The 14,569-nt window shown below is 42.9% G+C and overlaps 1 protein-coding gene across 4 annotated transcripts; it reads left to right on the top strand.

The window, feature by feature from the left end:
* Window positions 1-237: 237 nt before the first annotated feature.
* On the top strand, window positions 238-11,305 carry LOC115168272 (short-chain dehydrogenase/reductase 3). Of its 4 annotated transcripts, none has more exons than XM_029723397.1 (7): window positions 238-1,062; window positions 1,230-1,980; window positions 3,202-3,348; window positions 5,137-5,256; window positions 8,785-9,023; window positions 9,589-9,714; window positions 9,946-11,305. In XM_029723397.1, the coding sequence occupies exons 3-7, from the start codon at window positions 3,235-3,237 to the stop codon at window positions 10,028-10,030; spliced, it is 684 nt and encodes a 227-aa protein (XP_029579257.1). In that variant the 5' UTR covers window positions 238-1,062; window positions 1,230-1,980; window positions 3,202-3,234; the 3' UTR covers window positions 10,031-11,305. The 4 variants fall into 4 exon arrangements, with proteins under 4 accessions (XP_029579257.1, XP_029579256.1, XP_029579255.1 ...); XM_029723398.1 differs by having other exon boundaries at window positions 1,015-1,062; window positions 1,230-1,329; XM_029723396.1 differs by having other exon boundaries at window positions 1,230-3,348.
* Window positions 11,306-14,569: the final 3,264 nt, after the last annotated feature.

Below are 14,569 nucleotides of genomic sequence, written 5' to 3'. Positions count from 1 at the left end.
GATATTTTGTGTGTATGTACTGATATGTAAGCTATGTGTGATGTTTTTCATTTGTATAGTTCTGTCTTTGAGCTGTTGTCTATAAATGTTCTGTATTATGTCATGTTTCATGTTTTGTGTGGACCCCAGGAAGAGTAACTGCTACTTTAGCAACAGCTAATGGGATCCTAATAAAATACCAATGTTCCGCCTATCGTTTGGATATGTGCTCTGCGGAGCATAGAGATCTGTGATGAAACTTGAGCCTACGATGACATGATATGTCATGTTGAATATTTCTCTAAAAACTACATGAATATGTAATTGGGTCTTTATGGCATTACTGATAGCGTATAACACCCAAGTAATGAATATCACCCGAGGCAATTTCAATTATAGGCTACAGACTATATGGTCACTGGAGTCTATTGGCAATTCCTACCATGAAAACAGTGGTGGTTGTAAACTTGGATCATGTCACTCATTCCACGGACGGCCGAGTCACTGAGGGTTTTCGCTCCACCCTCTGATTGACAAATGAAGGTCACTACTTGGTAAGGAACTCACTTCACCTGGTTGTCTAGGTCCGCAGACTCTCGTCCCTCGGTGGAATGAGGTTGACAACACTGACGTAACCCCTGCTAATTATTTTTTTTTAATTCTGCGACTTCCTCTAGCAGCTTTCTTGGAAGAAGGAAAAGCGCTAAAGCCGCTCACGCACGGTCATGTCGGAGGGGCTATTGGCTAATCTCCAACATTCAAACTGTCAATCAAGATGAAAGGGCTATATAAAGCCATAGTACGGGTAGTTAGACAGTGCTGAGATACAACAGTCTGAGCATATTGGCAGTTGAAGACGCAAGAGCCAGTCGTTCTGCTGGTTGATGCACGCACTGTGTTGGCATTGGCTCTCCATGTCAGCTATTATCACTGCATTTTCGTACTGTTCCTATTATGACAAAGACGTATGTGTGTCGTACCTCTGATATTAAAACTGGATTGATGAGAATTCTGTCGTAGAGGGGTAGTGGTATGGAGAACACTTAAAACATCCATCTGGCATGATCCACGCACTTTGGGAAGGTGCGGATTGTTTATGTGGCTACTCCAATTTTATTCTCAGCAAAAGGCATCTTTATACCTAACAAAGTCGTAATGGATTTAAATAATTTCGGAAACGCTGTGCTTTTCACGTTCCACATCATCTTCTGCATATTGAAAGCATGCTTGGGATTGTTGCTCCCGAGCAGACGGAAAGACCTTCGTGGAGAGGTGGTATTGATCACCGGCGGTGGACGGGGCATCGGTCGGCATTTGGGGAAAGAGTTTGCAAAACATGGAGCAAAAAAGGTAAACTAATCACTGTGCGCTTTTTATTACCAATTTATGTGTTATACTTGATAAACGGCCAGTAATAATTAAAAAAAGCAAAGCGTTAACTAACAGCCAGCTCACATCGCATCACACAGCACCTTTGTTATCCTGGTTTTCATAAATAGAATATTAACAGGAATTCCAAAAACAATTGAATAATCTGAAAGTTGGGGGGAAAAGAAAAGGGACAGTTTGGAAATGTTTTATGATTTATATTTTATTCTATTCTAGCATAACTTCAGCATCGAGTATATTTTTGTATTACTTCAGTTCGATTAAAAACTTGATATTCACCTTCCGTGTGTTTTTTCCATGTGAAAAGTATTGGGAAAGCCCCAGTACTTACTACACTAGTGGAAAGGAGCCTGAACTCTTCTAGCCCCCTAGCTGACCTGGGTGATGTATGATGTGTAGTGTTCTCTTCCCCTTTCCTTTTATTGTAAAGGCACACAAACACAGGTGTTTCCTCAGTCCCTGTGCTTTACAATGGGGGCGATGACAGGCTGGGTGGATGGCTCCGTGGAACTACAATGATGTTGCCTTTTTAACCTCAACTCTAGCTCCTCTGGGTCCCCAGTGACTGTTCAATAAAGTTCACTGACAGGGTAGTGGAACGCACAGTTCAGAGTAAGGTGAAAATATTCCTTTTATCACCAAAGCATTTGTCATTGTTGTAAAATGATCTGGTGTGTGTCTGTAGTGGTCTGGCCAGTAGCCAGCCATCCAGGGTTATCAGTGCACAGGGACCCCTCTGGAGACAGATATTAGATCTTAAAGTTTCTTCAGTCAGATCCACTTTAGCCGACAACCGCATAGCAGTTGTTTTGGCGGTGTCGGAGGTAGAACTGCATTAGAGCTGTCAAATCCCCAAGCGGCTCCTGGCTTTATAGCTAAAGCGGCCCTTGCCATTGGCTGCACGGAGTCGCATTAAGAGAAATCCCATGCAGCCTTGTTTACAAGTTCAAACACTGGAATGTGAGACATAATTTACACCTTGATTATGCTGATAGAAATCGTCATTATTTTATGTAATGATTTTCAATTTGAGCATCATTATTTCTATATAGCCTACATTTTCTCCTTCTGAATTTCTAACGCAAGTGGGACAAGTGTGGCTTTATGACAATGATCAAGAGCAGCTGCTCACTGATTTGATGGCACCAACCAAGTTACAGCTCCAACACATCAGCTATGCGCATGTTGGCTATCGCCGGTTAACACTTGATTTGATTATTTAGGGCTCTATTCAATCTGTAAAGCTGAAGCGTTAGGCTCATGATCATTTTAGATTGAGCTGACATGCAGCATTTACCGTAAATGCTGTCTCCGCTAAAGTGGGGACGTAGCCTTTAAATTTCAAACACTCTAAAGTTCAGAGCCTTAAGTCATTGGATTTCCCTCCAAACTGCACATCAAAGAACTCATGTCTGTAGTTGCTCAATCTCTAGAAAATGCCTCCTCAATTAGCAATTAATCATATAGAGCTCTACAACGCACAGCAATCTCAAACAGATGGGAAAGATGTTAACGTAATAGAATATAGCTTGAACCTACTGTAAACTACCTGAGCACTGGTTTAAGAATGCATGCAACATTTTACCAATGCAATTTGAAACATGATGATACATTTTGGTTTGACAAAATGATTTTTGTAATATTAATCTACAACCCTAATATATATATATATATATATATATATATAACCATTCAATTAAAAACAACCTTCCTCTTACCACCCAGAAAGCCTATGTTTATTTGTGATTCCTATAAGATAACACAAATCCAAATATGCATTCTTATGTCAATGGACTGCCCTTTTTGAGCTTTGACCCCTCTGCCTGTTGTCAGTTGATCCTGTGGGGCCGCACTGAGAGGTGTCTGATGGAGACCTGCGAGGAGATCTCTCTCACCACCGGAGCCGAGTGCCATTACTTCCTGTGTGACGTGGCCAATCGGGAGGAGGTGTACAAGCAGGCCAAGGTGGTCCGAGAGAAGGTACAGTAGAGAGAGCTCCACCCAAATGAATTACCTAGTTCCAATGCCATTTACAGTAGATAACAAACACCTGACAGTGATGTAAATTGTCTTACACATCCAACCAGTCTTTCAAAGGTTGCCTTTGGAATCTTCCAGTGTTTAACAGGGATATACAGTATGATGCATCAACTTAACCAGTGGTGTAGTGGTGCCTGGAGAAGTGAGTATATTGTAATTCTGCCCAAGATTTCCCAAACGGCTGCCCGGCGAAGGAAAGGCGCCCTGTATTAAAAATTATATGAGAAACATTGACATACACTCTCTGAAAGACCTAAAATTATAAATCCCATATTGGTATTTCAGTCAGGCCAACCCAAGCGTACTGTGCAAGTAAGCTAATAGTAGGCTTACTATTGAATGGATAGATTGGGCTGTCAACTGAGTCAGAAATGTTCAGGTTTTTGATTTTCACTCTCAAAGTTGCTGTTTTAATAGTAAAACAATAAAATTGGATGTTCTTAAACCACATCAGGAGACTAGTTTTACATTTTTTTTGTGTAGTTACTCTTTAATTCAGTCGTTCTGTAGCACATGAGTTGGATTTGGCAAAACAAATGGCCACTGGATTGAGGCATTTCATGATATCATTCTGCAGGTTGGCATAGGCTACTTTGTAGGTAGTTAACATTTAATTGAGAATGTTTTTGGGAAAGCCTTTCCATCTACCAGAAGACGCTTGGGCCTATCATTAGCAGCTCTATATTTTTCCTGTTCCTTCATTTTTTAAAAACCTGGACGTTTTCCTTCATGTTATGAGGCATGTCTTACCTTGCTTTAAAGTAGACTACAGCCAAAATTCCATCATAGAAATATGAAGGCAATTATTTTATAAAAACTTCCTCGTGTTTATGAAGACTTCCTCATTATTGGTTTCCGTCTAGCAGCCAAAGGCATTATCCTAGTCATATTATCAACACATGATAGTTGTTGCATCTTTAGATCTCCCCTCTTTCTAAGTGTCTAAAGGCTATTTCCATCTGTCTCATGTTTGGTGTGCATTTTAGGGAAAGGGGGATACCTAGTCAGTTGTACAACTGAATGCGTTCAAATGAAATGTGTCTTCCGCATTTAACCCAACCGCTCTGAATCAGAGAGGTGCGGGGGGGCTGCCTTAATCGACATCCACGTCATCGGCGCCTGGGGAACAGTGGGTTAACTGCCTTGCTCAGGGGCAGAACGACAGATTTAAAAAAAAACTTTGTTAGCTCGGTAACCTTTTGGTTACTGGCCCAACGCTCCTACCCACCTGGCTACCTGCCGACCGGTGTTTTCCCTCAAATTGCATTTTGGAACATTCGTGCATAGGCCTACCGCTGTGTTCACATCGCTGCACCTAAAATGTGAAGAAATAATAGTTTATCAACATTTTTAGGTAAACATTCTGACATTCATATTAATTGATACAGCATATACCTCCAATACACAAGGCTACTTTGATGTACATCGTGGGGATTAAGAAGTGAGTATGCGCAATAAACACTGAAAAATAGGTGGGTATATTGCATATACCTGTGTATACCCTCCTACACCACTGAGTTTAACAAGTCTTAAAATAAGACAAGGATTAACATGACATTATCGCTCACTTATCAGCCTTTCAATTATACCAAGGGAAATAAAGTGAAAAATATATTATTTGTCAAATGCTTCGTAAACAGCCATTGTAGACTAACAGTGAAATGCTTACTTCTGACATAAAACGAGATTTGGATTTTACAACTAAATATGTTTATTTTTGTCTCTTAGGTGGGCGACGTCACCATTCTGGTGAATAACGCAGCAGTGGTTCATGGGAAGAGTCTGATGGCCAGTGATGATGATGCTCTGATGAAGACGCAACACATCAACACGCTGGGCCAGTTCTGGGTGAGTGTTAAAAAAGATGTACTTTAGATAAGTATGCAGGAAAGTGCTCATTCATTATGGCTTGTATAATGTTTTGAAGCTTGTATGAATTTTGATTTGTTTCAGTTCCGAGGCTCAGTATTGGAAATATTAGGGTCATCTTTCAACATGTATTGATCCCACATGTGAAGGGGAGAAACTATATTTTACTCTAAGTACTGAATCATTGGATCTAAGGAAAACGCTGGCAAGAGTGATGGTTGACACTCTCTTAAAGGATCTTACATGATGTTGGTGTTTGTCCTCTGATCTACACAGATGGGATGTGGAACAGGTTTGGTTCCCCTTCTCTCTGAGTCCTGCAACCCTTCTGTTAATGTTGCCAATTCCAGGAACTAGGGAGGGAACCTAGTATGAGAGAAGAGTGAAGGAACAGCTAGGGAATAGTAGTGAGTGAAGCAGAACATTGTGCAGATTGTCACGTTGCTCTCGCTCTCTCCAATTCAATGGGCGTTATTGCCATGGGAATCATATGTTTACATTGTCTATTTCACTTGCTTTGGCAATCAGAAATTAACAGTAAACATTACTCACAAAAGTTTTAGAAGAATATAGACATTTCAAATGTTATTATTGGCTATGTACAGTGTTGTAACAATGTGCAAATAGTTGAAGTATGAAAGGGAAAATCAACAGATAAATATGGGGTGTAGTTACAATGGTGTTTGTGCTCCACTGGTTGTCCTTTTTTGTGGCAACGGGTCACGCATCTTGCTGCTTTGGTGGCACTGTGGTATTTCACCTAAAATATATGGGAGTTTATCAAGATTGGATTTGCTTTCAAATTCTTTGTGGGTTTGTGTAATCTGAGGGAAATATGTGTCTCTACTATAGTCATATATTTGGCAGGACGTAAGAAAATGCAGCTTAATTTCCGCCTAATTTTGTGGGCACATAGGCAGACCTGGCTCTCGAGAAGACAGGCTATGGTGGCCTTTTTTTGATAGCAAGACCGTGCTCAGAGTCTGTACATAGTCAAAGCTTTTCATTTTGGTTCAGTCACAGTGGTCAGGTATTCTGCTACTGTATATTCTTAGTTTAGGGCCAAATAACATTCCAGTTTGCTTGTTTTTTTGTTTATTCTTTCCTATGTGTCAAGTAATGATCTTTTCTCATGATTTGGCTGGGTCTAGTTGTGTTGCTCTGTGGGGTCTGTTTGTGCCAGGACAAGCTGACAGGTGCACTCTTCTCCAGGTTTATCTCTCTGTAGATGAGGGCTTTGTTATGGAAGGTTTGGGAATCATTTCCATCTAGGTGGTTGTAAAATTCTATTGTTTTTTTCTGGATTTTGATAATTGGCATGAATCAACCTAATTGTGCTCAGCATTATTATTATTATTATTATTGGTGTTTTATGTTGTACACTGACGTTTTTGCTGAATTCTTCATGCAGAGTCTCAATTTGGTGTTTGTCCTATTTTGTGAATTATTGGTTGGTGAGTTGACCCCAGACCTCACATCCATAGAGGGCAATGGGTTCTATAACTGATTCAAGCATTTTTAGCCAGATCCTAATTGGGATGCTGAATTTGATGTTCCTTTTGATGGCATAGAAGGCCTCTCAGATCGTTCACAGCTTTGTGGAAGTTACCAGTGGTGTTTAGGCCGAGGTATGTATAGTCATGCTTTAGGGCAACAGTGTCTAGGTAGAATTTGTGGTCCTGGCAACTGGACATTTTTTGGAACACCATTATTTTTGTTGTACTGAGATTAACTGTCAGGGCCCAAGTCTGGCAGACTCTGTTAAGAAGATCTAGTTGCTGCCGTCCTTGGTTGGGGACAGAAGCACCAGATCATCTGCAAACAGTAAACATTTGACTTCAGAATCATGTAGGGTGAGGCTGGGTGCTTCAGACTGTTATATATCCCTCACCAATATGTTGCTATAAACTTTGAAGATGGTGGGGCTCAAGCTGCATCTCTGTCTTACCCCGCGGGAGTACCCCCCCGAGGGCAAAAATCTGTTTCTGCCAATTTTAACAGCAGACTTGTTTGTGTACATGGATGTAAAATGTTGTTTTCCCCCCAACACTGCTTTCCATCATTTATATAGCAGACCCTCATGCCAAATTGAGTCAAGCTTATTTGAAATCAACAAAACATGAGAAGACTTTGCTTTTGTTTTGTTTGTCAATTAGGGTGTGCATGGTGAGTCCGGGGGTCTGTTGTACAGTCATTTGTTAAATACTTTTTTGACATTTGCTCAGGACATTTTCACTGAGCAAATGTAGGACTCTGCTGTTAATGGTAATGCAGAGGATTTCCCCAAGATTTCTGTTGAATCATATCCCACTCTAGTTATTGGGGTTGAATTTGTCTCCACTTTTGTGGATATGGGGTGATCAGTCCTTGGTTCCAAGTAATGGGCAAGATTCCAGAGCTAAGGATGTTGTTTAAGTATAGTCAATTGGAATTTGTGGTCTGTATATTTGATCATTTCATTTAGGATACCATCAACACCACAGGCCTTTTTGGGTTGAAGGGTTTGTATTTTGTCCTGTAGTTCATTCAATGTAATTGGAGAATCCAGTGGGTTCTGGTTGTCTTTAAAAGCTGACTAAGATTGTTTTATTGATCATGTATATGTTTTTGCTGTTTGTTATTATAGGGCCAAAAAGATTGGAGAAGTGGTTTATCCGTACACCTCCATTTTGGGTAGATAGCTCTTCATGTTTGGATAGTGTGTTCCAATTTTCCCAGAAGTGGTTAGATTCTATGGATTCTTCAATTACATTGAGCTGATGTCTGACATGCTGTTCTTTCTTTTTTCTTAGTGTATTTCTGTATTGTTTTAGTGCTTCACCATAGTGAAATGTTTTGTCCAGGACGTTGTCTAAAAGGGATTGAATTGGTTGTTGGCTAATTGTTTTTTGTTAGGTTTCTGCACTACCCTCCTTCCATCTATAGTATACAAGTTGTCTGCTTTGATGCCTCAATCATTGATTGAGTATTGCTCTGTTCAAGTAGGCTGCGATTTTGCTGTGATCTGATAGGGGTGTCAGTGGGCTGACTGAACGCTCTGAGAGACTGGGTTGAGGTCAGTGATAAAGTAGTCTACTGTACTGCTTCCAAGAAATGAGCTATAGGTGTACCTACCGTAGGAGTCCCCTCAAAGCCTACTATTGACTATACCTACAGAGCTGAAGGAGTTGTGACCCATTTTTGTTGGTGTTTTTGTCGTAGAGGTGTCTAGGGTGGCATATTGGGGCGGGAATGCTGTCACCTCCAGTATTGTTTTCCCCCCAGGTAGGTGTTTTCCCCCCCTGTGTCTTGATGTCAGGTTCTTGTCCAGTTCTGGCATTTTGGGAAACCACAGACTAGTACATGTCCCTGGATCTGGAAATGATTGATCTCCCCTCTAGGATAGAGAAGCTGTCTTCATTAAAGTATGGGGATTCTAGTGGGCGGATATAGGTAGCACACAGGAGCAATTTGTTTGTTGTTGCTGAGATTATTTCCTTATTTAAATGTTAGTCTCTCTTTCTCTAGACCACCAAAGCCTTCCTACCCCGCATGCTGGAGCTTTGCCATGGCCATGTGGTGTGTATCAACTCCATCCTGTCCCTGTCCTCCATCCCGGGGGCCATAGATTATTGCACCTCCAAGGCCTCGTCCCTGGCCTTCATGGAGAGCCTCACCCTGGGCCTGCTGGACTGCCCCGGGGTGGGCTGCACCACCGTACTCCCCTTCCACACCAACACTGACATGTTCCAGGGCATGAGAGTCAGGTAAGTCGGACCACCATGGGCCTCCCATACATTGGGCCTCCCATACATTGGGCCTCCCATACATTGGGCCTCCCATACATTGGGCCTACTATACATGGCACTCTAGTTGTTTTGCTATGGGTCAACCAGTGTATAGTCAGTCAGCACACAGAAATGACACATGGGCTCAGATAGAGGTTCTTTAAGAAAACCATAGATGGAATAACCAATCCCATTCACACACCAATGGCTGGAGGAATAAGTTCAGTATTGTTGATTCATCCATTTTGTGATAAAAATTCATTAAACACAGTTCACATTATGTCTTGCATGGCTAAATATATATTTTTTTATTTAACCTTTATTTAACTAGACAAGTCGGTTAAGAACAAATTCTTATTACAATGACGGCCTACTGGGGAACAGTGGGTTAACTGCCTTGTTCAGGGGCAGAATGACAGATTTTTACCTTGTCAGCTCAGGGATTTGATCCAGCAACATTTCGGTTAATGGCCCAACTCTCTAACCACTAGGCTACCTGCTGCCAAAATAAGAGTGAAGGTAAAGTGTTGTGTTCATCCCCCAGGTTCCCTCAGCTCTTCCCCCCGCTAAATCCTGAGCTGGTGGCCCAGCGGACGGTGGACGCAGTCCGGACCAACACTCCATTCATCTACTTACCTTGGACCATGCATGCTCTCGTTATTCTCAAGAGGTAGGGGGACCCAATCTGTCATGACACCAAAGTAGTGTACTGGGTTAGATGAATGAGGCTGTGACAACAGGTTTTCTGAGCGCCGGAAACTGTTAGTCCTCTGAGCTAAAGCTGTAGGGATTAGTCTAGGGTGCTAACGCAAGTCTTCAGGTCTCAGACAATGTTAATTATCATGTAAATTCACTTAAGTACCTCTGTTACACTAACATGCTCCATTCTCATCTCCAACAGCTTCCTGCCTCAGGCAGCTCTGGAGGAGATCCAGCGTTTCTCAGGGTGCTACACCTGCATGGACACCTTCAAGGGACGGACATAAGAACGGAGAGGCTACACATGAGTAGTGAGCACCAGAAGCACAAACATTGTGGCTTGGCACTAAGAACCGCACAACGGCTTCCTATCAAAAGAGTGGAAGTATCTCCAAGACAACAGAGGCCTTAGGAACTATGGGTACTTGGGGTCACAGTGCCCTGATGGTGCAAGAAGAGATTTGCTGTGGAATCTTGAATTGAATAGTGGTGTTTGGGTTGCCAGATTGGGTGGCCCCAAACTGATTTCTATGCCGCTTGGAGTTGGTTGGTGTTTCCTCCAAAGCTTTTCAGTTTGGGATCATGGACTAAGCACCAGATGGACAGGTATTCAGAACTGATCAAGCTTTACCACTGTGGTAAACTTCCCACCTGTCTTACTAATGATACCATTATTAATTTGAAAATGCACATAGATTAGGTTGAATGGATTGTACTCAGTATGTTAACAAACAACTTCTGGTAGTTGCATTTCATTTGCGACTTCTTGGAGTTTTTGTGTTAAAAAACCTGGTGTTAAATCTGTGTAAACAATAGTCATATTTTGGGGGATTTACCACTTGACAGTATTGTGAATATGCTCTCGTGTGTTTGCGCAGATCCAGTCTTCTCTGAGTTTTTTTTTGTCTGCCAAAGACTCCAGCCTTCTCATGGTCAACATTCCTGTGCTGCAGCCCTGCCAATTGTGAGCTCATTGTTCGTTTTGTAAGGGTTGTCATAACACTGTCTCTGCTCCGTAGGAAAGTATACCGGAGAAGGTCCTTCCATTTGAAGACCCATAGAAATGGTTTCTGGGGGACACAGGCAATACAATCAACATTCTCAGATTCATCATTCATCTGACACAAATGGGATAACATTTATTTGATCCTATACTGTGCCTACTGAACACACTTGTTGGTACCCTCTATCTGTCCCTCTCGGCTCTCTTTTAATCATCTTTAGTATGGTTATCAATCTGGAACACAGAGACAGCTGGAGAATCATACCTGGCCTGGTGGGCTCTATTGTCCAATATCAGTTTGCAGATGCTATGTAATGGCCAATGGAAGGCTTTGAAGCCACCGGTCGGCCATATTGGCACTCCCCAGTTGGAGCAGCACTCCATAGGAATGAATGGAATTTTACAGTTTTTCAATTAAATGTTTCAAGGATAAAATTACTTGTATTTTTTGTTGTTGTTGTGGGGTCAGTAACAGGACTTTGTAATAATTTGACTTTAAGGAAAATGTTTAAATATATTTTAAATGTTTGTTTTAGCTCACATATAAATGTATGCATTAAGGTGTCTGCAATACAATGAACTTGGCAAAAACAAATGTAGACATTAATAAATCAATTTCTATAGCTTCCAAAATACAATGGTGGGCGAGTGTCAAGATGGAGGGGTGGTGGATTGAAAACAGCACCCCCTATCAGTCATCTAGAGTGTGTGTATATATGAGATATCTATGGCTCGATTCAATCAGATCCGCTTTAGTCAACATCTGCATAGCGGGGGTGGAACTGTGTTAGAGCTGCAAACGAGTGGCTACTGTTATCTAACGTCTCTGTCCTGAAGCAAGCACCAGCTATCCTTGAGCTGGCCTCAAGCTAGGCCCATATACCAGCTAATTCTAGTGCTACAATACCTCCTTTGCCAATTGGCCTGGACCCCTTTACTGTTGACACAGAGCCCCGCCGATCCATCACGACTGGACTGCCGACGTGATCGCCCGATGTGGTCTCAACGGGCTATTCTGTTATGATATCGCCGCAGAACCATCTACTAGCCCCGGCCCGCTAGCTTTTTCTGAACGCTGTGTCCCCTGCTTGCCCAGCGTAGTAGTGACTACCGAACGGCACCCTGACTCACCTATTGCTGCTCTTTTGACCCTATGATCACTCGGCCACAGAGCTGATGCCCCTGGACTGTTTCAATAACACGGTACCTCATTTTGTTTACCTGTCGGCCCCAGCCTCGAACTCAGGTCCTGTATGTACCTAACTGACCCGCTCTGCCCATTCATCGCCATTTACCCGTTGTTGTCTTAGCTCTCCTGATCAACACCTGTGATTGCTTTATGCCTCTCTGTCAATATGCTTTGTCTACTGCTGTCTTGGCTAGTTTTTGTTTTACTGTAGAGCCCTCAGTCCCGCTCAAAATACCTTAGATAGCTCTTTCGCCCTGTCTCTCACTGTTGCCGCTTGTTAGACCCCTCTCAGCCCCCAGCTGTGCCCTGGACACCATATGTAAATCAATTGCCCCCAATTTATCTTCAGAGTTTGTACTGTTAGGTGACCTAAACTGGGATATGCTTAACACCCCAGCCATCCTACAATCTAAGCCCTCAATCTCACACAAATTATCATGGAACCTACCAGGTACAAATCCGTAAACACGGGCACCCTCTTAGATATCATCCTGACCAACCTGCCCTCTAAATACACCTCTGCTGTCTTCAACCAGGATCTCAGCGATCACTGCCTCATTGCCTGCATCTGTAATGGGTCGGCGGTCAAACGACCACCCCTCATCACTGTCAAATGCTCCCGAAAACACTTCAGCGAGCAGGCCTTTCTAATCGACCTGGCCCGGATATCCTGGAAGGATATTGACCTCATTCTGTCAGTAGAGGATACCTGGTTGTTCTTTTAAAAGTGCTTTCCTCACCATCTTAAATAAGCATGCCCCATTCAAAAAATGTAGAACCAGGAACAGATATAGCCCTTGGTTCACTCCAGACCTGACCTCCCTTGACCAGCACAAAAACATCCTGTGGCGTACTGCATTAGCATTGAATAGCCCCCGCGATATGCACATTTTCAAGTAAGTTAGGAACCAATATACACAGGCAGTTTGAAAAAGGTAGCCTTTGCTTTCCTAACAGAAATTTGCATCCCGTAGCACAAACTCCAAAAGGTTCTGGGACACTAAAGTCCATGGAGAATAAGAGCACCTCCTCTCAGCTGCCCACTGCACTGAGGCTAGGAAACACTGTCACCACCGATAAATCCACGATAACTGAGAATTTCAATAAGCATTTTTCTACGGCTGGCCATGCTTTCCACCTGGCTACTCCTACCCCGGTCAACAGCTCTGCACTCCTTCACCCAAATCCAGATAGCTGATGTTCTGAAATAACTGCAAAATCTGGATCCCTACAAATCAGCTGGGCTAGACAATCTGGACCCTCTCTTTCTAAAATTATCCACCGCAATTGTTGCAACCCCCATTACTAGCCTGTTCAACCTCTCGTATCGTCTGAGATCCCCAAAGATTGGAAAGCTGCCACGGTCATCCCCCTCTTCAAAAGGGGAGACACTCTAGACCCAACCTACTACAGACCTATATCTATCCTACCCTGTTTTTGAAAGCCAAGTTAACAAACAGATCACTGACCATTTCGAATCCCACCGTACCTTCTCCACTATGCAATCTGGTTTCTGAGCTGGTCACGGGTGCACCTCAGCCACGCTCAAGGTCCTAAACGATATAATAACCACCATCGATAAAAGACCATACTGTGCAGCCGTATTCATCGACCTGGCCAAGGCTTTCGACTCTGTCAATAACCGCATTCTTATCGGCAGATGCAACGGCCTTGGTTTCTCAAATGACTGTCTCACCTGGTTCACCAACTACTTCTCAGACAGAGTTCAGTGTGTCAAATTGGAGGGCCTGTTGTCCGGACCTCTGGCAGTCTCTGGGGGTGCCACAGGGTTCAATTCTTGGGCCGACTCTCTTCTCTGTATACATCAATGATGTCGCTCTTGCTGCTGGTGATTCTCGGATCCACCTCTACGCAGATGACACCATTCTGTATACTTCTGGCCCTTCTTTGGACACTGTGTTAACTAACCTCCAGATGAGCTTCAATGCCATACAACTCTCCTTCCGTGACTTCCAACTGCTCTTAAATGCAAGTAAAACTAAATGCTTGCTCTTCAACCGATCGCTGCCCGCACCTGCCCGCCCGTCTAGCATCACTACACTGGACGGTTCTGACTTAGAATATGTGGACAAGTACAAATACCTAGGTGTCTGGTTAGACTGTAAACTCTCCTTCCAGACTCTAATCAAGCATCTCCAATCCAAAATTAAATCTAGAATCAGCTTCCTATTTCGCAACAAAGCATCCTTCACTCATGCTGCCAAACATACCCTCGTAAAACTGACTATCCTACCGATCCTTGACTTCGGCGATGTCATTTACAAAATAGCCTCCAACACTCTACTCAGCAAATTGGATGCAGTCTATCACAGTGCCATCCGTTTTGTCACCAAAACCCCATATACTACCCACCACTGCGACCTGTATGCTCTCATTGGCTGGCCATTGCTTCATATTCGTCGCCAAACCCACTGGCTCCAGGTCATCTATAAGTCTTTTCTAGGTAAAGCCCTGCCTTATCCTAGCTCACTGGTCACCATAGCAGCACACAACCATAGCACTCGCTCCAGCAGGTATATTTCACTGGTCACCCCCAAAGCAAATTCCTCCTTTGGCTGCCTTTCCTTACAGTTCTCTGCTGCCAATGACTGGAACAAATTGCAAAAATCACTG

This window comes from Salmo trutta, chromosome 30 (assembly GCF_901001165.1).
Source record: "Salmo trutta chromosome 30, fSalTru1.1, whole genome shotgun sequence".
Taxonomy (NCBI): domain Eukaryota; kingdom Metazoa; phylum Chordata; class Actinopteri; order Salmoniformes; family Salmonidae; genus Salmo; species Salmo trutta.
This window is presented reverse-complemented; position numbering and strand designations above follow the sequence as displayed.